The sequence below is a fragment of the Silurus aristotelis genome (genome assembly GCF_946808225.1).
Source record: "Silurus aristotelis genome assembly, chromosome: 16".
NCBI lineage: Eukaryota > Metazoa > Chordata > Actinopteri > Siluriformes > Siluridae > Silurus > Silurus aristotelis.
In genome coordinates, this window is record NC_139589.1 from 17,675,618 (window position 1) to 17,702,180 (window position 26,563).

Genomic DNA, 26,563 nt, shown 5'->3' on the forward strand with positions numbered 1-26,563 from the left:
AAACTTGGAAAGAGAACAGTGTACACAACAAATTATATAATTATTTAAATGGAGAAGTTATTTTCAGACTCTCCTCTCTTTACCTTTTTCCCCCTAACTTTATCTTTTTCTTCCTGTCCTGTTCTGCTCTGCAATAGGGTCCTATTGGTCCACCTGGAAAAGTTGGATTTCCTGGAGAGCAGGTAAAAGCTTTACAGTGTGAATTTTTGCAATCACTTTATCTGTAATCATTAAAAATGTCTATTATTTTTACCTCTTTAGAATGCCACTGTGTTGTTCATTCTTTTTTAAGATGCAACTGCATAATGTGTAAATTTATGAATATTGTAAAATCTTTGCAGGGGAAGATTGGTGAGCCAGGAGAGACAGGGCCAAAAGGATTCCCGGTATGTGTTTCATACTATTTATTAAATAACAGCTAGCGTTATTTCAGTAGATAGTAACAGCGAAAAGAATTGTTATAGTTTATCAGTTATAGTTATATATATTTAAAAATATAATTATATATATATATTATCAGTTATGGTTATATATATTAAACAATATTTTCTTTAGACACTATATGAAAGTTCTATTAAAGTTCAAAAGTATAAAATGTTCAATACCAGAATGATAAGCAAAAAAAACATTAAAAGCTATTATAATGGTAAAAGCCATTAACTCTTTAGAGTTTCCATCTGTTATCATTTAGATTATATAGTATATGCCCAAATGTATGTGGGTATACAATTATCTAGAATGTATTTTATACTGTAGCATTAGGATTTCTTTTTACAGGAACTAAATTCTCATTGTTCTCTAAGAATAATATACCTGTGAACAAAGTCAATTAAGGCATGGTTTGCCATTAGTACAATAGCTTTCACAGAGCCCTGACCTTAATACTACTGAACACCTTTTGGGTGAATTGAAACAGTCTTTATTTCAGGCCTTCTCACTTAATATCACTGCTGAAACTCATTAATGCTTTTGTGGTAGCTTGGCAAATCCAAACAACCATGCTCCAAAATCTAGTGGAAAGTCCTCCAAAAGGACATTATTACAACAGAAAGACAGACTTCTGGAATAGGATGTTCACATAACACATCTGAATGTGATTGATGATTCATTAAACACTTTAACCAAATACCTGATAAATCTTAAATGTGCACATGGTGGAGGTAAGCATGTGTCAATAATATATTATATTATGATACTTGTTTTTTTTTTATTTTATTATATTAATACAATATATTTACATATTGTAGCACATCACTAAGAAAGTATTTTTCTCTGTGAGCTTTGCCATGTTTTTCAACCCTGTTAGAACTTTTGTCTGATGACATAAATACCCCATCGTTATCAGATTTTCTTTGTATGTGCTTTCAAATTAAAAATAATTAAACGGAAAATAAGAAAAAGATGTAGGTGCAAAATACAAGACAAGTGTGGAAACTCTCTTAATTTTATTGGGTCAAATGCAAAACTCATTGCGTGGGATCAAAACCAGAACACAGAGGAATACGAGGAACTTGGAAAATATAAAAACATGCTGGGATTATCATCATGAATGCACAGTAAACTTTGTAATTAGGCAAAAAAAAAAAAAAAAACCCAGCATGGTTTATGTGAACTGTTTACAGTAAAACAAGAAACAGGTGAGCTCAACCAGAAAAAAAACAAACCAGTGACTAGGTGGAGGCAGAAAATGGAACAAAACAGAAATCGAAACACAAGCACATGACGTCCAGGTTAACAATTTTGTATGTTTGGAATATGGTAATATATTTTAGAACTGATTATTGCCACATGCCTGGCTATTATTTTAATAATATTATTTTAACATTAATATGTTATATTTCTCCACAGGGAATCCAAGGGCCTTCTGGAGCTCCTGGTGAAAAAGGGATTGCAGGAGAACCAGTGAGTGAAATCAAATCTACATTAACGCAGTAAAAGTTATTTCTGCATCCATGCATTTAAGTTTAGTGTTTTATATGTTAATAAAGACAATTCTACCCCTCACAGATTGATATTTGTTGGTATGTATGTCTGCATGTGTGTGTGTATAAAACTATTTCCTGATCAAATATTTCATTTTTACTAAGGGACCTTCAGGAATACCAGGAACAATAGGGCCTCTTGGAAACATTGGACCAAAGGTAAATCTCCATTACATGTTCAACACATGTTTGTATCAATTAATTGAAATTAAATGAACAGAAGAGAAATCCAAATCAAATCAATATTTGATATGACCACTCTTTGCCTGCAAAACAGCACCAGTTCTTCTAGGTACACTTGCATGCAGTTTTAGAAGAAACTTGGCAAATAGGTTGTTCCAAACATCCTGAAGAACGAACCACAGATCTTCTGTTGCCATAGTCTGTTGTCAGAGAGCCACCAGTCACACCTTCCTCTAATGCTCACACTCTCTCGCAGCCGCTCCCTCCTACTAATCATCTACACCTGTCCTCCATTTACCTGTCCCCTTTATAAGGCCCTTCTTCCTCTTTACTCACCGTCCGATCTACAGTTTATGGCCATAGATCATCTGGACTACTGCCTGTGTTCCCCATACGCTTCGGGTGAAGCTTGATTCAGTTTAGTTTGTCATTTCCTGCAGTTTTGTTTTCTTTTGTGTTGGTTTATCCAGGAGCAATAAACAACTTTTTTTTTTTTTTTACTTTGTTTTACTCCCGGTTCCTGAAGCCTGGTCTATCCGTGACAGACTGTGTCATGTACAGTGCATTAGGAAAGTATTATATCCAGTTTTATTATATCTTGGTTTCATCAGACCAGAGAATCTTGTTCCACACAGTCTGAAAGTCCTTCAGGTGCTTGTTGGCAAACTCCAAATAGGCTTCCTGAGGAGAGGCTTCCGTCTAGACACTCTGCCATAGAGCCCAGATTATTGGCCAGCTGTAATGGTTCTCCTTCTGGAACTTTGTCCCATCTCCCTGCAGTACCTCCGGAGCTCAGTCAGAGTGACCAACTTGGTCACTCTCACTTGCTCAGGTTGGCCAGCTCTTGGAAGAGTCCTGGTTGTGCAACACTTCTGTTATTTGAGAATTATGGAGGTTAAAATTATATTTTAATAATTGTGGTATCAGGCTGCAACATAACACAATTGAAAAAAGTGAAGGGGGTCTGAATACTTTCCGAATGCATTGTAATCACAGAAAGACTTAATGATGTTATTGTCAGGTCTCTGTAGGGGCCAAAACTATTACTTCCTTGTTCTTTTCTGTGCTGAGGATAGAATTCTTAATGCCATTTGCTGTATGTTTTGGGTTGTTGTCTTTCAACAGGGTACATTTAGAACCAATCAGACACCTCCCTTAAAGGTATTGCATGAGGGATAAGTTACTGCTTGTATTTCTTAGCATTGCAGACACCATTAATCCTGACCAAATCTTCAGCTCCATGTGCAAAAGTGCGGCCCCGAAAATGCAAAGAAACTTCCACCATGCTTCACTGTTGTCTGCGCACATTATTGTACTGCTCTCCAGCTACACTCATTATTGTACCGTTATCCAGCCCTTCGTCAAGCAACATGTTTTTTGCTATATCCAGATATTTTTTATTTTAACTTATCAGTTCACAGCACCTGCTGCCATCTTTATGCACCCCAGTTTCCTACGTGCTATGTTTTCCTGTATAGTTGAGTCTGTTAGCCTTGTTTGCATGTTGGAGGTATGGCTTTTTGGCCGCAAGTCTTCCATGAAGGCAACTTCTGACCAGACATCTCCAGACAGTAGATAGTGTGTACCCTGGGTCCCACTAGTTTCCACTATTTTTTTGCTGATGGCACTGTTGGACATCTTCCATTGTTGAAGGGAAGTAAGCATGATGTACATTTTATCTGCTACATTAAGTTTCCATTTCCAACCATTGCTTCTACAGTCCTCAACATTGCCTATTTCTTTGTGCTTTTTTAAAATAGCTGGAAGAGTAAATTTTGACACCCCAGAATATATATATTCACACAATGTGTGTGTTGTATATAATATATGGAATCTGTAAAAAAAATAAAATAAAATCTGTATATATTATATGGAAACTGAAACTGTTCCTCTTCCTCAGGGTCCACCAGGAAAAGTGGGTGAAATGGGAGTGTCTGGTGAACCAGGAGAGAAGGTAGACTTTTCATTATCTATATAAAAAAAACAGATCAAGTGGTTAATGACAGTGAATGAAGATGTTATTCTTGGAAATTTTGGAAGTGTTGAGATTCTAGTTTGAGTTTGTTCTTCATGTGGTTCATTCTGTGATGTTATAAAAATGTTCGTAAGTTTTTGTATTTCTAATAACATTTTTTTGTCATGCTCTAGGGTGCATTGGGAGCTGAAGGGAGTGCTGGAGCTCCAGGTCTTATTGGACCCAGGGTGCGTCTGGCCATTGTTCATGCATACAGTAGGGTTCAAATGTATGAGAAAAAAATGAAAAAGGAAATTTAAACTAAATTATAACATTTATTATTATTACATTTAAACAATATCATCTGTTAATTTTTTGCGTGTGTTATACATTGCATTAAAGCATTGCATTAAAACATGTATAAGATGCTGGTGGAATAATCTATCTGCAATCATCAAGTTTTGAATCATCAACCATTGTCACAAAAGGTCTCACACTTTAGACCCAAATATACATGAATGCGGTAGTGGGCTGTGCATTCCATACCTAGGCCTTTAGTTATGCCTTGCCTGAATCAATCCACTTCTTAATACCTTAATTATGATGCCATGGCTATAGAAACCATCAATAATACTAAAAAACAGTATTACAGAGCACTGCATCACAGAGAGGTATCTCATTCAGTGATAATATATGGAATTACTAAAGCAAGAAACCAAATTCAACAAGTCTCCTTTCACTAATGCCATAACTGCACTGCATGCATGATGTCTAGCAGAAGTATCAATATTAATCTCATAAAATACAAAAGCACAGTCCACCCGTGGTTTTCTGTATATTTTTGTGCATTTATTCTGTGGATTATGGTTGTCCAGGGGATTTGAAATCAGGGCAAATCGTTTGTTTACAGGAAAGAAAACAAAAAGTATAAATGGTTGTTGAAAAACAACGGTTTTTAACTGTTTTGTCTGACTTATCCTCATGGTATACAGCTTTTCTTTAAAAGTCCATCTTGAGAATGTCCTTGTAAGTATATCTGTAACAAAATCGATTTCTCATTTGTCAGCCATTGTGGAATAAAAGAACAGCTTTTAAATCCACACGAATATATATTTTAGTTCATGAAGTTTGCTACAGATGCTCTCTGACTGGTGCGCTTTTTGACCATCCAATCAAAGGACGTTAAAATGCTGAAGTTATTGTATGCCTGGTAGATCGCACCGGCACCACCAACTCGTAATCTGATTGGTTGAAGCAACAGTTTCAAATAGCATGAACTGTATTCTGCAGCGCAACAGTGTTCATTCGGAAGGCCTAAATGCAGAGAAGGCCTTGCTGGCCCTGATGCACCACCAGTGCATGAATGTTATGCAAGATTTTTTTGTAAAATTATTTAATGCCGTGTATGAATATGTGTGCATAGGGAGAACCAGGTTTGGAGGGTGAACATGGTCCTGCCTGTCCTGATGGTGCCAAGGTATGAGTGTCCTATAGTAGTCAAATAAAATTTATTTTATTTTATTCAATTCAAATTCAGTTTTATTCAGTTTTATTTTTATAACACTTTAACAATGAAATTGTCCCAAAGCAGCTTTCCAAACATAAATAGGTTATAAAATTGTCATTTATATGTGCCTATACGTTAAGTGCTTATAGGTTTATCCATTATAATTTTATCCCTAATGGGCAAGACAGCCCTACTGAGCAAGACAGTCACAAGGGAAATTTCCCTGAGAGGGTAGAGGATGAAACCTTGAGGGAAAATAGACTCAAAAGGGTATCACCAAATGCCCATTAATTATATGTGGCCAGTGATGGCTAGTCATCACCAAAATAGGTTTTAGAGGATTTTTGGTGGTGCATAAACTGATATTCACAGTGTAGATAGTCACTTGGTCTGGTTCCCTGGTGGTCTAGTGGTTAGGATGCGGCGCTCTCACCGCTGTGGCCCGGGTTCGATCCCCAGTCAGGGAACCTGTATATATATATATATATATATATATATATATATATATATATATATATATATATATATATATATATATATATATATATCCATCCATCCATCCATCTTCTCCCGCTTATCCGATGCCGGGTCGCGGGGGCAGCAGTCTAAGCAAAGATGCCCAGACTTCCCTCTCCCTAGACACTTCTTCCAGCTCTTCCGGAGGGACACCAAGGCGTTCCCAGGCCAGCCGGGAGACATAGTCTCTCCAGCGTGTCCTAGGTCTTCCCCGGGGTCTCCTCCCAGTGGGACGCGCCCGGAACACCTTCCCAGGAAGGCGTCCAGGAGGCATCCGGAACAGATGCCCGAGCCACCTCAGCTGACCCCTCTCGATGTGGAGGAGCAGCGGATCTACTCCGAGCTCCTCCCGAGTGACTAAGCTTCTCACCCTATCTCTAAGGGATCGCCCAGCCACCCTGCGGAGGAAGCACATTTCGGCCGCCTGTATCCGGGATCTTGTCCTTTCGGTCATGACCCAGAGCTCATGACCATAGGTGAGAGTAGGAACGTAGATTGACCGGTAAATCGAAAGTTTCGCCTTGCGGCTCAGCTCCTTCTTCACCACGACAGACCGGTACATCGACCGCATTACTGCAGAAGCTGCACCGATCCGTCTGTCAATCTCCCGTTCCACCCTTCCCTCACTCGTGAACAAAACCCCAAGATACTTAAACTCCTCCACTTGCGGCAGGAACTCCCCACCAACCTGAAGTGGGCAAGCCACCCTTTTCCGACTGAGGATATATATATATATATATATATATATATATATATATATATATATATATATATATATATATATATATATATTTAATCTAGAGCTCAAATAATAGTATAACATTCAGAGCTATAAAAAGCTTTTAAGCTTTTCTCCTGAGCATAGTCTCTAAAAGTACATATACTGTTTTATGGATACTACCATGTCCATGTTATTAGCATTCACACATTTAATTTTTAGGGTGAAAAAGGTGACATGGGGCCAGAGGGTGAACCTGGTGCAAGGGGTGACCCGGGCATCAAAGGCAAAGAGGGGTCACCAGGCGATCCTGGACTCACTGGAGTAAGAGTAAGTATATACACACACATTACATACACTACTATGCATGTACAGTCAACCCCCGATATTTTGCGGTTCGGAACTCGTGGTTCAGAAAATCAGCGGGTTCTCATTTGAAACCTACCTAACAGCAAGTTGCGGATTATTCTAAAATTCTAAACTAAAATTCGCGGGAATCCGCAGCAGGAATGAATGTTCGGGAACGCTAGGAATAAAATTTTAAATGTTTTTTACTAACAAATTTCATATTTCATATTTCATTATTGTATTAAAGTGACATAATGCCTAAATGAATTCACTGAGGTACCATACAGGCTTGCGGGGATTAAAGCGTTACAGGGGACCACTGTACACACAAATGTAAAAAATGCAATAAAGCATATGGGTTTAAGGACAGTGGATATATAGATTAGCACATTGGGTTGTTTTTTTGTTGTTGCTTGCTTTATAGTTTCTTGGGCTTCAGGGGTTTTATCTTGGTGGATAGATATTTATATGCTAGCTTTTTATATAAGATCCTGTTTACAAAAGCTTGCAAAGAATTAAAGGTTTTTAAACACGCTCAAATAATCAATTTAATCAATAAAAAGTACGGGGTACAAATTATTATCTCTTGTACTTTTTTGTCTATTTTTGTACATTCTAATAAACTTAAATCTTTAAATATATTCATAAATTAGATCAGGAAAAATATTTCAAATTCATATGTTCAAATTCTAATACTCAGAAGAGGATCAGTTCATCCCTTAAAATTAATAATAGGAAATGCTAGAGGCTACCTTTATGTTTTTAGAAAGCATGGAAGCAGATAACCATACATTTTTATGTGCGATTTATCTGATATCTTAAAATAACTATATGTTTCTGTGTGGTTATGTTGTGCTCAGGGTCCTGAAGGGAAGCCAGGGAAAATGGGTGAGAGAGGGAAACCTGGACTCAAGGTTAGTGACCAAAAGTTTTTTAATTGTTTCTGACAAAAAAAAATTAAGTTGGGGTTTATGTTTTTTTTTTTTTTATAATTACTTGTTAACTACTTAATTTTACTTACTAACTTCTAACTCATTTCCTAGTGCTAAAAAATTAATGACAACAAACATTTGCTGCTTTACAGTGGCAAGGGACATTTTGCAGATCTAAACATATTTTTTAATTTCAGTATTTGAAAAGTTAAGATGTACATTTTTTTTCTTGTTGAATGACAGTGTGGTTATTTGCATTAACAACTATACTTTGCAATTGTCATAGTTCAACAGGACAAATGAAAATTGCTGTCCCATTTTTGCCTTTTTTTTTTTATTCGAAATATCAGGCTTCTATTCTTTATTGTTTTGAGTGTAATTGATGATAAATAGTGAATTTAAGTAAATTTAATATAATCTAATTTGTACTTAGGTTAGTAATGATTCAAAAGCTAATTACTCTACCAATAACTATGTCACAAGTAAAAAAAAAAAATAAAATTACAAAATAGGTCTAAGGTATAACGGGAACAGGTTTTGGCCTGTTAGTTCAATGAGGGGAAATTTAATGTTACAGTGGTAATAGATTGTATACTGTATTTATATTTGACTGTATCTGTACCTAATAGGGGGCAAAGGGCAACATGGGACACCTGGGTGAGACAGGGACAGCAGGGAAAATTGGACCGTTTGGAGCTATTGGACCAAAAGGGTCAAGAGGAACTACTGGACCTGTGGTAAGCAAAAAAACAACAAAAAAACAAACAAAAAAAAACATATATATATATACACTGTATATATATATATATATATATATATATATATATATATATATATATATATATATATATATATATATATATATATATATATATATATATATATATATACAGTGAGGAAAATAAGTATTTGAACACCCTGCTATTTTGCAAGTTCTCCCACTTAGAAATCATGGAGGGGTCTGAAATTGTCATCGTAGGTGCATGTCCACTGTGAGAGACATAATCTAAAAAAAAAAATCCAGAAATCGCAATGTATGATTTTTTAACTATTTATTTGTATGATACAGCTGCAAATAAGTATTTGAACACCTGAGAAAGTCAATGTTAATATTTGGTACGGTACCCTTTGTTTGCAATTACAGAGGTCAAACGTTTCCTGTAGTTTTTCACCAGGTTTGCACACACTGCAGGGGGGATTTTGGCCCACTCCTCCACACAGATCTTTTCCAGATCAGTCAGGTTTCTGGCCTGACGCTGAGAAACACGAAGTTTGAACTCCCTCCAAAGATTCTCTATTGGGTTTAGGTCTGGAGACTGGCTAGGCCACACCAGAACCTTGATATGCTTCTTACAAAGCCACTCCTTGGTTATCCTGGCTGTGTGCTTCGGGTCATTGTCATGTTGGAAGACCCAGCCTCGACCCATCTTTAATGCTCTAACTGAGGGAAGGAGGTTGTTCCCCAAAATCTCGCAATACATGGCCCCGGTCATCCTCTCCTTAATACAGTACAGTCGCCCTGTCCCATGTGCAGAAAAACACCCCCAAAGCATGATGCTACCACCCCCATGCTTCACAGTAGGGATGGTGTTCTTGGGATGGTACTCATCATTCTTCTTCCTCCAAACACGTTTAGTGGAATTATGACCCAAAAGTTTTATTTTGGTCTCAGCTGACCACATGACTTTCTCCCATGACTCCTCTGGATCATCCAAATGGTCATTGGCAAACTTAAGACGTGCCTGTACATGTGCTGGTTTAAGCAGGGGAACCTTCCTTGCCATGCATGATTTCAAACCATGACGTCTTAGTGTATTACCAACAGTAACCTTGGAAACTGTGGTCCCAGCTCTTTTCAGGTCATTGACCAGCTCCTCCCGTGTAGTTTTGGGCTAATTTCTTACCTTCCTTAGGATCATTGAGACCCCACGAGGTGAGATCTTGCGTGGAGCCCCAGTCCGAGGGAGATTGACAGTCATGTTTAGCTTCTTCCATTTTCTAATGATTGCTCCAACAGGTGACCTTTTTTCACCAAGCTGCTTGGCAATTACCCCATAGCCCTTTCCAGCCTTGTGGAGGTGTACAATTTTGTCTCTAGTGTCTTTGGACAGCTCTTTGGTCTTGGCCATGTTAGTAGTTGGATTCTTACTGATTGTATGGGGTGGACAGGTGTCTTTATGCAGCTAACAACCTCAAACAGGTGCATCTAATTTAGGATAATAAATGTAGTGGAGGTGGACATTTTAAAGGCAGACTAACAGGCCTTTGAGGGTCAGAATTCTAGCTGATAGACAGGTGTTCAAATACTTATTTGCAGCTGTATCATACAAATAAATAGTTTAAAAATCATATATAGTGATTTCTGGATTTATTTTTTTAGATTATGTCTCTCACAGTGGACATGCACCTACGATGACATTTTCAGACCCCTCCATGGTTTCTAAGTGGGAGAACTTGCAAAATAGCAGGGTGTTCAAATACTTATTTTCCTCACTGTATATATATATATATATATATATATATATATATATATATATATATATATAAATGTCCTCTAAACACGCCATTTAATAACCAGGCATGCAAGGTCAAGAACAAGCTGCAGAATCTTCCAGATAGCAATATAAATGAATTTCCAGACTTCCATGGTTTTCAAAAAGAAAAGCAATAGTAAAAGCTTTTACAGGCAGATTTATATTTACATTTAGATTTATGGCTTCTGGCAGACACCTTTATCCAGATTGACCTGCAAAAGGGCTTTGTCTTAATAAATAACTTTTTGTTCTGGTCACAGACTATGAATACCTTTGGTCTAAAGCTCGATTGGGAGGGAATTTAGATAAAACCAAAATCAAAGAAAAGGTTTTTTTTGTTTTTTTTTCTAATCCAAGGACTTCTCGATGAGTGGGTAGTCACTACTAGTGACTCTAGACTGTAATGATGTTAACTAGGTTTATAATAATGTTAGAAGTTCATTCCATTAGGAGGGTAGGTGCTGGAAAAGAGAAGAGTCTTGTCAATATATTGTCAAAAGAATTTTTTAAACAGTTAATGATCTGTAAGGGTCACTTTTTTTTTACAATCCAAGTAATCCACATGTAATTTAACATGTAATGTAACATCCACATGTTTTTTGGGAAGTAGGCACACTTTGCACATTTTTGTTTTCAGTGAAGTACTTTCAAAGTTCAATGTTTTAGAAAAGTGCAGCTTGGCTTTAATCACTGTTTTAGCTCCTGATTTAACATGACAGAAATGAGAATTACAATTTTAAAAATCAACTAAAAATAAAAATTTGTCTATTTTTGGTGCTCTTGAATGTGATGTTACTTTCACTTTAACTGTGGCTGCATACAGTCTAAATCACATAGGGGGCTCTCCTTATAAAAATATACCTACAAAATATGTACTAAATAAACATATGTAGTAATAAATTAATCCTGAGCCGCTATGGAAATCATGTATTTTTTCCTCAGAACATTAAACAAACTGTATTAAATTTTTCTTCAGGGTGCTCCAGGTCGGATGGGACAACAGGGTGATCCAGGTCTAGCTGGGTATGAGGTGAGAAGGATAGCAGATTCTTACAGATGTTTATTAACTAGCACTTTTAATGAAGAAGGAGTGGAGGCATATTGTGAAATTATAGACGAGGAAAATGTCTGTTTAATCTATCTATCTCCATTTTTTTCCCCTTGTAGGGTCACCGAGGGCCACAGGGCCCTATAGGGCCTCCAGGACCTAAAGGTGTAAAGGTAAAACCACATTTGCTTGTGTATTTTTTATTCTTTTTTTTTATTTTTATTTTTATTTTTTTTTACTTTACTATAGTGAAATCTGTCTTCAGTTCATTTCCATACACTTCTCTTTTTTACTATGAGGAATTTTCAATGCAGAATCCATATATATATATACAGTGAGGAAAATAAGTATTTGAACACCCTGCTATTTTGCAAGTTCTCCCACTTAGAAATCATGGAGGGGTCTGAAATTGTCATCGTAGGTGCATGTCCACTGTGAGAGACATAATCTGAAAAGAAAAAATCCAGAAATCACAATATATGATTTTTTTTTTACTATTTATTTGTATGATACAGCTGCAAATAAGTATTTGAACAGCTGTCTATCAGCTAGAATTCTGACCCTTTAAAGACCTGTTAGTCTGCCTTTAAAATGTCCACCTCCACTACATTTATTATCCTAAATTAGATGCACCTGTTTGAGGTCGTTCGCTGCATAAAGACACCTGTCCACCCCATACAATCAGTAAGACTTCAACTACTAACATGGCCAAGACCAAAGAGCTGTCCAAAGACACTAGAGACAAAATTGTACACCTCCACAAGGCTGGAAAGGGCTACGGGGAAATTGCCAAGCAGCTTGGTGAAAAAAGGTTCACTGTTGGAGCAATCATTAGAAAATGGAAGAAGCTAAACATGACTGTCAATCTCCCTCGGACTGGGGCTCCATGCAAGATCTCACCTCGTGGGGTCTCAATGATGCTAAGAAAGGTGAGAAATCAGCCCAGAACTACACGGGAGGAGCTGGTCAATGACCTGAAAAGAGCTGGGACCACCGTTTCCAAGGTTACTGTTGGTAATACACTAAGATGTCATGGTTTGAAATCATGCATGGCACGGAAGGTTCCACTGCTTAAACCAGCACATGTCCAGGCACGTCTTAAGTTTGCCAATGACCATTTGGATGATCCAGAGAAGTCATGGGAGAAAGTCATGTGGTCAGATGAGACCAAAATAGAACTTTTGGGTCATAATTCCACTAAACGTGTTTGGAGGAAGAAGAATGATGAATACCATCCCAAGAACACCATCCCTACTGTGAAGCATGGGGGTGGTAGCATCATGCTTTGGGGGTGTTTTTCTGCACATGGGACAGGGCAACTGCACTGTATTAAGGAGAGGATGACCGGGGCCATGAATTGCGAGATTTGGGGAACAACCTTCTTCCCTCAGTTAGAGCATTTAAGATGGGTCGAGGCTCGGTCTTCCAACATGACAATGGCTCGAAGCACACAGCCAGGATAACCAAGAAGTGGCTCTGTAAGAAGCATATCAAGGTTCTGGCGTGGCCTAGCCAGTCTCCAGACCTAAACCCAATAGAGAATCTTTGGAGGGAGCTCAAACTCCGTGTTTCTCAGCGACAGGCCAGAAACCTGACTGATCTGGAGAAGATCTGTGTGGAGGAGTGGGCCAAAATCCCTCCTGCAGTGTGTGCAAACCTGGTGAAAAACTACAGGAAACGTTTGACCTCTGTAATTGCAAACAAAGGCTACTGTACCAAATATTAACATTGACTTTCTCAGGTGTTCAAATACTTATTTGCAGCTGTATCATACAAATAAATAGTTAAAAAAATCATACATTGTGATACATTTCTGGATTTTTTTTTTAGATTATGTCTCTCACAGTGGACATGCACCTACGATGACAATTTCATACCCCTCCATGATTTCTAAGTGGGAGAACTTGCAAAATAGCAGGGTGTTCAAATACTTATTTTCCTCACTGTGTATATATATATATATATATATATATATATATATATATATATATATATATATATATATATATATATATATATATATATATATATAAAAATATATATATATGTATATATACCTCTGTTTATACCACTAAAAATGTCAAGAAGTCATCTTTGCATCATACTTTTATCTGATTTAATGTACGTTGTTGTTGTTTAGGGTGAACAGGGAGATGATGGAAAATTGCCAGGTCCTCCTGGTCCCCCTGGACTTCAAGTGAGTTAATCTTTTTTGTCTCCCACACACTCCTTATTTTGACTAATGATTATTGTGTTGCAGTACACTTTAATAAACAGTTTCTGTTTGTGTGTGTGTGTGTGTGTGTGTGTGTGTGTGTGTGTGTGTGTGTGTGTGTGTGTGTGTGTGTGTGTGTGTGTGTCTACACATTTTCTAGGGTCGAACTGGTGACCGAGGTGACCGAGGGGAGTCAGGAGATCCAGGATACCCAGTGAGTTAATATGACCTTTGGTCCTTATTAATGTCATGCATAACACACACGTACACATATAAACATAGCAAAATTCAACTGCAAATACTTTTTCTCTTTTGAAGTTAATACAAAAAAATGCTAACTTTTTATCCTGACAGTGTTGTACCAATTCCAAAAATGCTAACTAAACATAAAAAACTCACTCTGATCGCAATACTCCATGTTTTCATTTAATCTGTTAATCTGAAGGGTCTAGAATGCAAATCCCTGGGTATTTAAAAATCAATAGCATATTAGAATGAGTATTTTTATTAGTAGTAGTAGTAGAAATAATTACTACTAAATACCAATCACCTTTTCAAAAATTCGATTAGAGAATGAAAATGTTTAGCGAAATGTTTCAAGATTGCACATCAGGGTTCATTTGTAGATCACCTGGCTGACTACACCCATTTTTCACTCTTTTCACATATAAACTTGCAGTACCACTGACACCATACTGTATAGCCACTTGATTATAGAGTTTGTCAAGAAATCCTTTTTCAAATTCTAAGAATTCTGCTAGAATTTTCGAATTCTAGCATTTGTGTGCAACCTAGTTATAAATACCCTGCGAATTTGAAATCGGGTTCAAGTAAAGGCAAAACATTGTGTGTTGAAACACATTTTAAACTTCTTACATGTTGGATATGCATTTAATATACTGTAATAAATGGACATTTGGTGCCACCCAGGTGAGCATGAGTTCCCTTTTGAGTCTGGCTCCACTTAAAGTTTTTTCTTCATGCCGTCTAATGGAGTTTCTCCTTGCCACAGTCGCCAATGGTTCGCTCATCAGGGATAAACTTATATTTATAAGGAATGAACTTATAGGCACTAAATGTATACATTCTTTTCTTATCTCTGTAAAGCTGCTATGAGACAATGTCCATTGTTAAAAGCACTATACAAATAAAAATTTAATTGAATAAAATGTGTAAAGATTTTCATATGTTCTTGTAAACTCACTCATGATGTTTTGATGCCCAGGGTCAGCCAGGGGTGGATGGTCTTCGAGGGAAAGCTGGTACACCTGGATTACCTGTGAGAGCACACACACACACACACACAACACACACACACACACACACACACACACACACACACACACACACACACACACACACACACACACACACACACACACACACACAAACACACACACACAAACTCTCTTTCTATCTCTTTTTCAGTTACATTGACAGTTTTTGTATATTTTAGGGTCACCCTGGTCCTCGTGGACAACAAGGCCCCAAAGGATCAAAAGGGGAGCAGGTATGTGGCTATAGATTTTTTTTAATTTATTTATGTTGTAAATATTTGAAAAAAATAATGTCAGAGTATGTAAGGGTGGTGCCAGCACAAGATTTTTACCTCATTTACTTTTTTCCCTAAAGGGCCAAAAGGGTAAACAGGGTCATCAAGGAGAACGTGGAAGTAGAGGATCCCCAGTAAGAACAACAAAAATCTTTTTTTTGTTATTTATTATGGGTTTTGTCAAACACAGAAACTGTAAAATCTTTTGAAAACTTGTACAGCAAAATAAATAGTTTTACAGCAACCTTTTTTAATCCTTCTCTCAGTGATGCTAATTTATATAGTCGCTGCTCAGAAATTCCCTTTTGCCGTTTGTACAAAAGAAAATTATATTTTGTAACTGACATTTTGTCTTATTCAGTTTTTTCCATGGTTGTTTGGAAGTTTTTTAGGAAGATTTCAATGCTTGAGCACAACAGCACTGTTTATACTTTATTAAAATAATTCTGTTTTATTATATTGCAAGTGTATGGAAAATTATATATTTACTTAAAGTTTGTATTCTGGCAAGGTTTTATAATTATATACAAATTAGCATTTATATATAGATTATATATAATATAACATGGTCTCTTATATTTTTGTCCCCCCTTGTGCAGGGTGTGGTTGGCTTACCAGGGTCTAGGGGTGTGATTGGTCGAGAGGGCCGGGAGGGCATTCCTGGCGTGGATGGCATTCCAGGGAAGGATGGAAGTAAAGGAATACCTGTAAGCCTCATTCTTTTTTTTTTTTTTAGTTCTATTTCTACACCATTTTAGAGTCAAGCATGACATTTAACAACATTTGATATCTTTCTGCTGCCTCTTTCTCTCACTCTTTCCACTTTATCGCTTTCACCAGGGTGACCAAGGAGATGATGGTGTGCTTGGGTTTCCAGGAAAATTTGGAGCTAAAGGAAAAATGGGTGTTACAGGTTTACCAGGAGATCAGGGTTCTTTTGGCTCAAAGGTAAAAGGACAATGGAAGCCAAAAGATCAAAATTCTGTTTTACTTATATACAAATTTAATAACCTCACAAATTTGTGCAGGCAGATTTATTAAAACAGAATATAGACAATTATTTAACATTAAAGACATTCAATGGCAATTTTCAAAGTTTGTTTTGTGTGTTTGTGTTTCCTTAAGATGCAAAATAGAGACAAGTGTTCATAAGACTGGAACAATTTTGCATAGTTTAAATTAATTAATAATCTGACTAAAGTCTGAATAATATTTTTCTATATTATATGTTTTTTGTATCAAAACAATCAAAATATTTTTTATTAGAAATATTAACAAAATGCAGCCTTGTGTCTATCTTTTCGCATATTACTGCCTTTAATTGTCTTTGCTGGTATCATTAATTGGTGGTTCAGTGTCAGATAATCTTCAGATCATCAGTTAACATTAATAATTCAAGAGTAAAATCATTTCAGCTATCTGATAAATCTTTTCAGGCATTTGAAATACAGTATATCTGTATGATAGCTACAGTAGTATACATGCTATTATGTTGCATGCCTCCATCCATAGTGATTTAACAATAGATTTTATTCAGGTTATATTTGTCAATGACAGTCACTGTCACTAACCTATTTAATAATTCGCAGGGTGAGCGAGGTCTCCCAGGTCAACCTGGTCCTTCAGGGAAACGAGGATTTGAAGGTGGAATGGGACTGCCAGGAGCTCAGGGAGAACCAGGGCCCAAAGGACAGACAGTGAGTGGCATACACGTTATTCGGGCCATATCACGGCCATAAAACTTCAAACATATGGCTGAATTATTTTTCTATATTGCTTTTTTCTATATATATTTTTTAATCAAAGGTCAAATCCCTTGGGAATTTTGTTTTGTCTGGATTCCGGTTTGTATAGCAAAACAATGATGCATACTATATTAATGCATCTGTTTGACACTGATGTGTTGGTCAAATGGTTCAGTTATGGTTTCAGTTATGATCATGATTGTTTTTTCGGTGTTTCCAGTGTTTCTACCTACTGTTTTAAATAATACAGACTAATGGCCTTGCACTTAAAATGTAGAAAATGAAAAATATTTTATTCAGAATCATTTATTACAATTCGAATCATTGAGACGGTTTTCCAAATTGCTTAATCAATTAAATTAAATTAATTAATCAATTTAACCTATAAAGCAGTGGTCCCCAACCCCCAGCCCACAGACCGGCACTGGTCCATGGGTCAATTGGTACCGGGCTGCACAGAAAGAATAAATAAAACGGAAATAATGTAATTTATGTATTATCCGATTCTGAACAATGTTTTTTTTTTGGAAAATTACCGGATTCTCTCCGCCACATCTGTCTATGACTCACTCTCGATGCATGTCAAGATGTCCCGGTCACATGTCTTACCTCCATCCGCTACCTTTTTAAAGGGGCTGTTCCGGCCTCTAACACATAATACTAAATAATAATAATAATAATAATGCTTAATTGAAACCCCCAAACTAGCAAGAACAAAAAAACAACAAAGAGGATTCACTTTTATTATTAAATTTAGAAAATACCAGTTTTTATGCCAGTCGTTTCATTTTATTTTGTTGTATGTATTTGCCACACCCTAAAGGCCGATCCGTGAAACTATTGACATTAAATCGGTCCATGGCGCAAAAAAGGTTGAGGACCACTGCTTTAAAGCATTAGTTAGTTTTAAGAGAAATTTATGAATTCTTTAGATTGTTTATATTTGAAAAACTCCCTGCTGCTGAAAAATAATGCTAAATATCATAGGTTTCTTTTTTGGAATACCATCCCTGTGAAATTTATAGTGTTCCTTTGGTGAGCATTTCTACCCTAGTTTAATGTTTGGTTGACCTTTATAAGTATATTTAAGATACTTAAGGTCAGATTCTGAATGTACACTTTCTTAATTTATGGTATTAAAATGAACTGGCAAAGATTTGATTTCAAAATGCTTAGTTCAAATAATATTGTTAACATAATGTATAGGCATCAGCACAAGTATACTGTATACATAGCAGTATATTTCTATACAGCTGATTGTCCTGTTTTTTAGGGAGATGTCGGAGAGCCTGGATTTCTGGGGATACTTGGAATATTTGGTCCAAAGGTAAGATGGAGGGAGAAAGATAGAATCAAAGGCTTTCTACTTTTTTGTTGACATACATTTATTATAATTTTTTTTACAAATTTTAATGGCAAATGCAATGAAGTTTATAACATAACTGAAGATTGATGAAAAGATCACACTCAAGCTTGGCCTTCCTCCTAATTAACATTCTCAAAGTCCTATTTTTAGCCCAACACATCGCTCCCTCTCATCCTTAGTATTCAGTGTCCACAGTGGTTGTCTAATATACAGTAAAATAGTTTTTCCCTCTATCATAGCTCTATAGTTACTTTATATACTTTCCTTTAGTTATTTTTTGTAAAAAAAAAAAGCAGTACCACACATTTGTTGTAAATTAATATACACAGAATGGTATGAAGTAGAGGCTGGGGCATAATTCTTTCTAACCCAGACTGTATATTGACACAAACAAGTGCTTAAAGTTGTGCCAAATGATTACACTAGATGAATCATCCAAAACCACAAAAACAAAACCACAAGTTATATGTGGTTTCAATTATCGAACTCCATAAGAGCAAGTGAAGCTTTTCCACCCTGCTTGCACTTTGGTGCATGAACAGTGTTGCCCAGCTGTTGTTTAGTAAATGTGTTTCTGTTTGTATGCATACTAGACTATTTGGATGCATGACCAAGACAGTCATATGTGAACATCCCCAAACTGTTGCCACAAAAGTTGAGAGCAGACATAGAATGTCATTATATGTTTTACGATTTCCTTTCAACTAACCAAAACATGTTCCATCATGATATTGCCCATATGCACATAGTGAAACCCATAAAGTTATGGTTTGCCCAGGCTGACTGCAAAAACTTGGTGGCATACACAGCACCCTGACCACAACTCACTGAATGCCTTGGCTCTGGGGTGGACAAGGCTTTATTTATGAGATGTGGTGTGCTGATAAATTTGCCTAGTAAAGTATTCTACCGTTACCTCAGCCAATGTGTTTAGCGCAGTAGGTGGTGGGATTTATGTGCTATTTTTAGAGCACTAAAATCCAAATGAAGACGTTTGATTTGCAAAACTCAGTAGAAAGCTTCTGTTCTTGTATGTATGGTGTTAAAAGGAGCCAGGAAAAGCACCAGGAAACTATAAATATAAAATCCCTGCATCCAGATGAGTGTGTGGTCTGTACTTGTAAATGCTAATTCTTGTTTAAGGTATGTGTGTGTTGTGTGTGTGTGTGTGTGTGTGTGTGTGTGTGTGTGTGTGTGTGTGTGTGTGTGTGTGTGTGTGTGTGTGTGTGTGTAGTACATTCCAGATTCCAGATTTGCATGTACAGTACACTTCTGACTACAAATTATGGAAAAGCACAGACACAAATGTACCCTCAAACATTAACCCTCTGCCCACAAACACAGAGTGTTATATTGAACCTGGTTTTGTTGGTTATTAGTTTACATTAAGTGTAGTGAAATCAGACTGATGATAAAACAACTTTTTCTAGCCACATAACACAACACCAGGTAAAGCATTTCCATAATGCTTGCCCTTTGGAAAACCAAGAAATATCAAGGACAGCATATTGAGTAGAGATTTTGTTTAAATGTGTGCAAGTGTTAAATTATAAATTTTTTTTTTTTTTGGGTAGGGGCCTCCTGGAGACTTTGGGCCAAAAGGTATTCGTGGTCCTACAGGGCCCCCTGGACAAATGGTGAGATTAACATAACCATGTTTACACAATAACTTTCACAAATACAGTTTAAGCAGGATAAAGCAGTGGGTTTCAGTTTATGTAACCTTTTAGGTAAACACATGTAGGTAACTGTTAAATTTAATGTTGAAATTAATATTTCTAAAAGTCTCCATCATACTGGCATTTTTTTTGTTACTGTTAACAATAAATAGTGTTACTGTAAAAGCTATTATTTAGGAACACATACATATATTATGATATTGACATTTTAATTAAGAGCCTAAACAGAAATATTTAATGTTTTTCTTACCAATTTTCCTCAGGGTAAAGGAGGTATCACTGGTCCTGTTGGTATAATTGGCCCAGGTGGCAGTCCTGTAAGTAATGTGTCAATACATAATATTTTACATAACACAAATATCATATACCAGTTCAATACATTTTAAAAATTACAAACTGCGGACACTAAAAACGCCATCCATAAATGTTATGACATAAAATGTTATGTCAAATAAATTGTCAGATTATTTTAGAATTATATAAATATAAATTATATACATATAATAAAAAGTGCACTATACTGTGGTTCACATTTATTGTGGTGGATGAATATCATTAGACCTATATTTTGTAAAATGTTTATATTTGCTGAATTATTGCAAAATCTGATGAAATTTTAAGCAATGCAAGATTGACAGTGCTTTCTGTTAGTTTTTAAAAGACAAACTATTCAAATGATTTGGTAAGGATATGAGGAATATGGCACCACTGACGTTTTGATGCATGACTTCTGTTGATTTCTGAATTCTGTCTAGGGTCCAAGAGGAGAATCTGGTAGCAGAGGAGAAATGGTAATATTTAATAATTTTGCCCATCATTTATTTCATTTTATTTATTTATTTTTTATCAATATAATGTTAGAGGAACATAGTAATCTCTGTGTTTTTTTTTATGTTGTCATACAGGGTATTCAGGGGCCAAGGGTAAGGCTTTCAGCACACACACACACACACACACACACACACACACACACACACACACACACACACACACACACACACACACACACACACACCTTTCCCAGTCATTTAGAATATGCTTTTTTGTTTTTAGGGTGCTCCTGGACGCCGAGGACCTCCTGGACCACCAGTAAGACAGCATTTAATAGATACTCATCTTTTTGGCATATGTGCACATAGGAAAATGCTAACAAACCTGAATACTTACTGGTTGCTTTTTTCTTTGCTTTAGGGACCTCCAAGTATCCCAAAATCCTTTGTAAGTATTTAAGTAGTTTTGTTCCCCATTGATCAGCCCATCTGACCAGACAGAATGAATATGAAAAATGGATTGATTTTGTTTGTGTACATTTTAAAGCAACAGGATGATAGTGGTGGAACTCTTTCGGAGTTCATTGGTTCACATGATGCTTTTAAAACCAAGGTGTGTATAAAAAAGTTTACATTTCTTTGCACACAACCACACAATAGATGACTACACTACAAAATAACAACAAAACCTTTCCTCTATGGTTAATCAGAAGCAATTACAGATGATTATGTTGTTACTGTAAACAAGTCAAACATAAAAGACTTCTGATCCCACTCCAGAACAGTGTTTATGAAATGAGTCTATACTGAAGATCCAGGTCAATCTTTTTATTTCAGGCGCTTGTTATATGGTAGCCGAAATAAAAATAACTTAAAACAAATCCAAAATTCTGCAGCTTTCCAGAGTTTCGTTTTGCTTACATCACAATACAGTATTTAAGCACACTCATCACTCTGCTCAATAGACAGAGATACCATCCTGGTCATCAGCTTGTCCCCACATATTACCCTTTCCACTACAAACATCCAACTTAACCAACACCCCAACTTCTACATACAATTAAAGGGGAAATAATGTTATAATGACTGGCAATCTAAGAGTACATATATATTAATATTATTTTCTGTTATGTGAATTTTGAGTTTAGAATCTTTTGAGTTTTTTTATATGTTGTGAGGAAAGTTGGCTGATAGTTTATATTAATAGTTTATAATATTGGTGGTTTAGAATTAATCAATGTCTCTCTCTCTCTCTCTCTCTCTCTCTCTCTCTCTCTCTCTCTCTCTCTCTCTCTCTCTCTCTCTCTCTCTCTCTTCTCTCTCTCTCTCTCTCTCTCTCTTTCTTTTTTTCTCTCCTTCTCTCTCAATCTCAGGTGGCAGATCTAACGGATTTTTCCATGGACCGAGCTCCCGAGATCTTACAGACGCTACACTATCTAAGTTTGCTAGTTCTCAGTCTGAAGAATCCATTAGGAACACGGGATCATCCGGCTCGTCTCTGCCGTGACCTTCAAACCTGCCAACACAAATTCAACGATGGTATGTGTGTCTTCATTTCAGTACTCTTATTCATTACACTGTTACATGTTTTGGTGTATATTCTATAGCTGGTGAATGACATGAAATATGAAACTATGCATGATTCAATTAATTTTGTATTTAAATATTCTTTCCTTTCTGTAGGCACTTACTGGATCGACCCAAACCTGGGTTGTCCAACTGACTCTATAGAAGTGACGTGCAACTTCACGAGAGGCGGGCTCACCTGCCTTAGACCAATTACTGTGTCCAAGGTATTGAGTTTACCTCATAAATGAGTAAATTACAACTTAATTTAAATGTATTTAAATATTTATATACATTTTATTTACATATATTAATATGTATTAATAATAAATGTATATGCGGTATAATGTTAAAACATCAGTCATATAAAATGTACAAGCACTATATTATATTATACACTATTGTTTCTATAATTACAAAAAACCTTAAAAACCTTCTAATGCCTACCATATATAGTGATTCAGGATCATTTATAGCAGTTTTTCTAGTTTCAAAGACTAATTTGTGAGTGCTGTTTTTATAGCTGGAGTTCAGACTCAGGCCTGTTCAAATGAATTTCCTGCAACTGCTGGGTTTAGGAGCAGAGCAACGTATCACCATTCACTGTCTTAACATTACCATCTGGAGCTCCACCCCTACTCAAACTCCTTCCAAGAATTCTGTGAGGTTTATTGCATGGGATGGAATGATGCTGGAACCAGAGGTGTTGGAGGATACATGCTGGGTGAGAATGCAACAACACACTCAAAATGAATTCTGATGAACTGTCTGATTACATTTCTAATATGTGGGTATTGCTGAAATTTTACAGCTACATTATTGTACATGTATCAATGTAGATGTAAGGGGAGAATAAATCCATAGCAATGCAATACCACAAATACACTTTTGAACCAGAACAGTTATTTTATTCAGAAGAAAACTGCTAAAAGAACCTAAAATAAATTCCAGTATGACAAAGTCAAATAGAATGGCTGCTAAATTTTTCAAAGATTTTTTCCATGCATTGATTACAGACTTTCTGCTTATATTAATAATTACATTATTTATGAAATTATAAAATGCTTCTGCCATCTTGAATAATTCTTTTGTCCCTACACACTATGCTAAGCTAAGTTTCCCAAAAGCATTATAGCCTTGTGCTGTTACCATGGTAGCCATGCCAACCGAGAAGGGTTTACATTTTTAGAATAGTTGAGCCAAGTATCATGTTGGACAAAATAAATAAATAATATTTGTAAATAAATGTATGATATTGATTGGAAAAGATCATTTACATTTTTCCTCCATTTGTTTCTATGGACAGCAACGTGATGGACGTTGGAGGAATGCTGTGTTTTTGTTCAAAGTGGCAGACGCCTCGCTGCTTCCCATCAAAAACATCTCTAATCTGCCCAAAACCGCGCCCATGTCACGCTATCACCTTGAGGTCGGACCTGTGTGTTTCCAGTAGTGTGTGTTCATGCGAATTGGTACGCATATGTGTGTCCAATTTCCTCACACACAATAAACGGCTGAAGCTACCCACGTCACAGCCGCTTTAGTATTCAGCCACTGATTGGACTGAAGAAACAGGAAGAAGGTGGTGTGAGTGGAGCTTCTGGGGGATTTAGCACTAAAAGACTGTGGAGGAGAAATCCACCCTTCTGGCCTCAAATGTCATAGGAGAGAAGACTCTAAAATATGACCCAGTTTACATTGGTACGGGACATCCAGGCCACAAAGATACTTCCATGCTCTCTCTCATTCTGTCTCTCTCTTTCTCCCTCTATTCTATCTTTATTGACTAAGTTATTATAATGCTTGTCCTAAGGAAATATGCTTTATTGTAGAGAAGAATTAAGAATTGTATTATATATATATATATATATATATATATATATATATATATATATATATATATATATATATATATATATATATATATATATATAATATGAGCTTTTATACAATAAAAATAATCAGTAATGCAGAAAGTGCAATATAGAAGGACACGGTTTATTAGATGTTGATGAAATATCAAGTGAGTTAACACTATGGAAGGTATTCCAGGGGTACTGTCAAGATTAATATGTGTGTAATTTAACATAGTACCAGACAGGAAATTAAGTGTGTTTGCTTTTGAGAGAGAGAGAGAGAGAGAGAGAGAGAGAGAGAGAGAGAGAGAGAGAGAGTGTGTGTGTGTGTGTGTGTGTGTGTGTGTGTGTGTGTGTGTGTGTGTGTGTGTGTGTGTGTGTGTGTGTAACGGATAGTTCTCTTGACATTACAAGTTACATAGTTCAGACACACCTCCTCACAAACGGGTCACATTGGTGTAGTGGCATTTCTCAGGCAAAATGTGAGGAGGCCTGCAAAGGGGTGTGTCTTATCGGAAGTGGGGCGTGCTTACCTCTCACCCTAACAGCTGGATATTATTTAAAGTGTTTAAGAATGGTGCTGAATTTTCAAAAGTGACTTTTGGTGCTTCAAAAGACAATAAGTTGCAATTCGTAGAACAAACACCAAGCGTGTTGACATGCTGCAAGTTTGAAATGCTAAAGCTACCATGTATTCAAAAGTCTTTGTTTTGTAGCAACAGAACCAGAAAATCATAATGAAGCTTTCTTTGGTGCTTGGATTATATGCTTTGTCAACTGCTAAATCTGAATCTGCATAAACATATCAGTAGCACAGTGTTAATTAACAACAAGGCAATTTTAATGACGTTGTATAAAGTGCTTGAATTATTTGATGCACCTGTATAAAATACAACTTCTCCCTGTTAGTTGTACAACGATGTTCTTGTTGATATAATAATATGACGATTATTTAACTTTCTGTATTTTAGAGCAACAACTGTCTGGTGCTTTAATCCCGATGGCAATGGCAATGTGAAAGTATGCAAAACTTTAAATGCAGGTTGCGAATGATTTGCCTTGGTCTTTCTGATAGTTCATTATGGCCATGAAATTCTGATATCCAGGTTTCTAGCAATCAATAGGACCTTTTATTTACATGGCCACCATGGATGCTCTAACAGCTAGGCTGTGCCTATAAGCCGTTGACATTTTATACCCATTAGGTCAAACAAATGTCATATTAAAACAGTTTTGAAGACCTTAAATGGCAATCTGCCCTGCAGGGAGTAAAAAAGTAGTAAAGTTATCTTCCTAAGTATCCAATAAAATTAGAACCAGGTAAAAAGTCCCGGATGTGAAGTTTTTGATGAATTCATAGCCAAACTATGCGTGGCACTCCACGCATAGTTTGGATATGTGTGTACTAAATTAGTCAACACTATATTCCAAAACAGTATTGGGGAAAAAATTTCTCTTTGTGAAACATTTCTGATTGGGCTTGAATCTTTAAAGTCAAATCCACAATCCCTAAGGCTGTCACAAATGCATCCAAATATCAGAAGCCCTCTCCAAGTCAGTTTTAATTCATTAAAGGATCATACTCAGAATAGTTAAAGGTGCTTTTATTTTTATCTTCTTTTTTTTTTGTTGCTAAACTATGTTTGCTCCAAGCCTATGAAATCGTATTTGCACAGCAAAAAAAAAAAAAAGCTCCAATTAGAAAGCTATCTGCTTCCACTCTCTTTACATAATGTGGCATTATTTAAGCTTTCATGTATACAGTGCATTTCTTTTTAGCTAATTTAGATATAATTCAGATGCTTGGAAAATAGAGAAGGTTCTCTGAGCCGAAAACATGTCCAGGTGATGTATCACAAAAGCATACTTAACCAGTCAATATGTTTTTTTAATCTGTAAATTTAGGACGCCAAAAATTATATAAATATATTATATATGTGGTTAAAAATATACATTATGTTTTACTGTTTATTTCACATTTTTATAAAAGTGTTGTCTGATAATCACCACCATATTTTGTGGCATTAATTCTAATTTCCAGTCCTCGGACCCATTGTGCTTCAGAGTTAGAAGTTATCCCTAGGTGTATTAA

At 36.3% G+C, this 26,563-nt stretch overlaps 1 protein-coding gene across 2 annotated transcripts in view; it reads left to right on the top strand.

Moving 5' to 3' along the window:
- The window catches only part of col27a1a (collagen, type XXVII, alpha 1a), a 71,180-nt gene extending 46,727 nt beyond the window's left edge, over positions 1–24,453 (top strand). The window contains exons 30-61 of one of the 2 annotated variants that reach the window (XM_083563877.1): positions 138–182; positions 342–386; positions 1,849–1,902; positions 2,088–2,141; positions 4,066–4,119; positions 4,314–4,367; positions 5,543–5,596; positions 7,083–7,190; positions 8,069–8,122; positions 8,770–8,877; positions 11,651–11,704; positions 11,842–11,895; positions 13,863–13,919; positions 14,098–14,151; positions 15,163–15,216; positions 15,394–15,447; positions 15,570–15,623; positions 16,089–16,196; positions 16,330–16,437; positions 17,079–17,186; positions 18,508–18,561; positions 20,175–20,237; positions 20,543–20,596; positions 21,035–21,070; positions 21,185–21,202; positions 21,333–21,368; positions 21,471–21,497; positions 21,597–21,662; positions 22,423–22,588; positions 22,733–22,842; positions 23,139–23,339; positions 23,922–24,453. In XM_083563877.1, the coding sequence (XP_083420003.1) occupies positions 138–182; positions 342–386; positions 1,849–1,902; positions 2,088–2,141; positions 4,066–4,119; positions 4,314–4,367; positions 5,543–5,596; positions 7,083–7,190; positions 8,069–8,122; positions 8,770–8,877; positions 11,651–11,704; positions 11,842–11,895; positions 13,863–13,919; positions 14,098–14,151; positions 15,163–15,216; positions 15,394–15,447; positions 15,570–15,623; positions 16,089–16,196; positions 16,330–16,437; positions 17,079–17,186; positions 18,508–18,561; positions 20,175–20,237; positions 20,543–20,596; positions 21,035–21,070; positions 21,185–21,202; positions 21,333–21,368; positions 21,471–21,497; positions 21,597–21,662; positions 22,423–22,588; positions 22,733–22,842; positions 23,139–23,339; positions 23,922–24,068 (2,313 nt within the window). In that variant the 3' untranslated portion in view covers positions 24,069–24,453. Of the gene's footprint in view, positions 1–137; positions 183–341; positions 387–1,848; positions 1,903–2,087; positions 2,142–4,065; positions 4,120–4,313; positions 4,368–5,542; positions 5,597–7,082; positions 7,191–8,068; positions 8,123–8,769; positions 8,878–11,650; positions 11,705–11,841; positions 11,896–13,862; positions 13,920–14,097; positions 14,152–15,162; positions 15,217–15,393; positions 15,448–15,569; positions 15,624–16,088; positions 16,197–16,329; positions 16,438–17,078; positions 17,187–18,507; positions 18,562–19,834; positions 20,133–20,174; positions 20,238–20,542; positions 20,597–21,034; positions 21,071–21,184; positions 21,203–21,332; positions 21,369–21,470; positions 21,498–21,596; positions 21,663–22,422; positions 22,589–22,732; positions 22,843–23,138; positions 23,340–23,921 lie in introns of those variants that run through there. The other variant, XM_083563878.1, reaches the window with a different exon arrangement.
- The last annotated feature ends 2,110 nt before the right edge of the window (positions 24,454–26,563 follow it).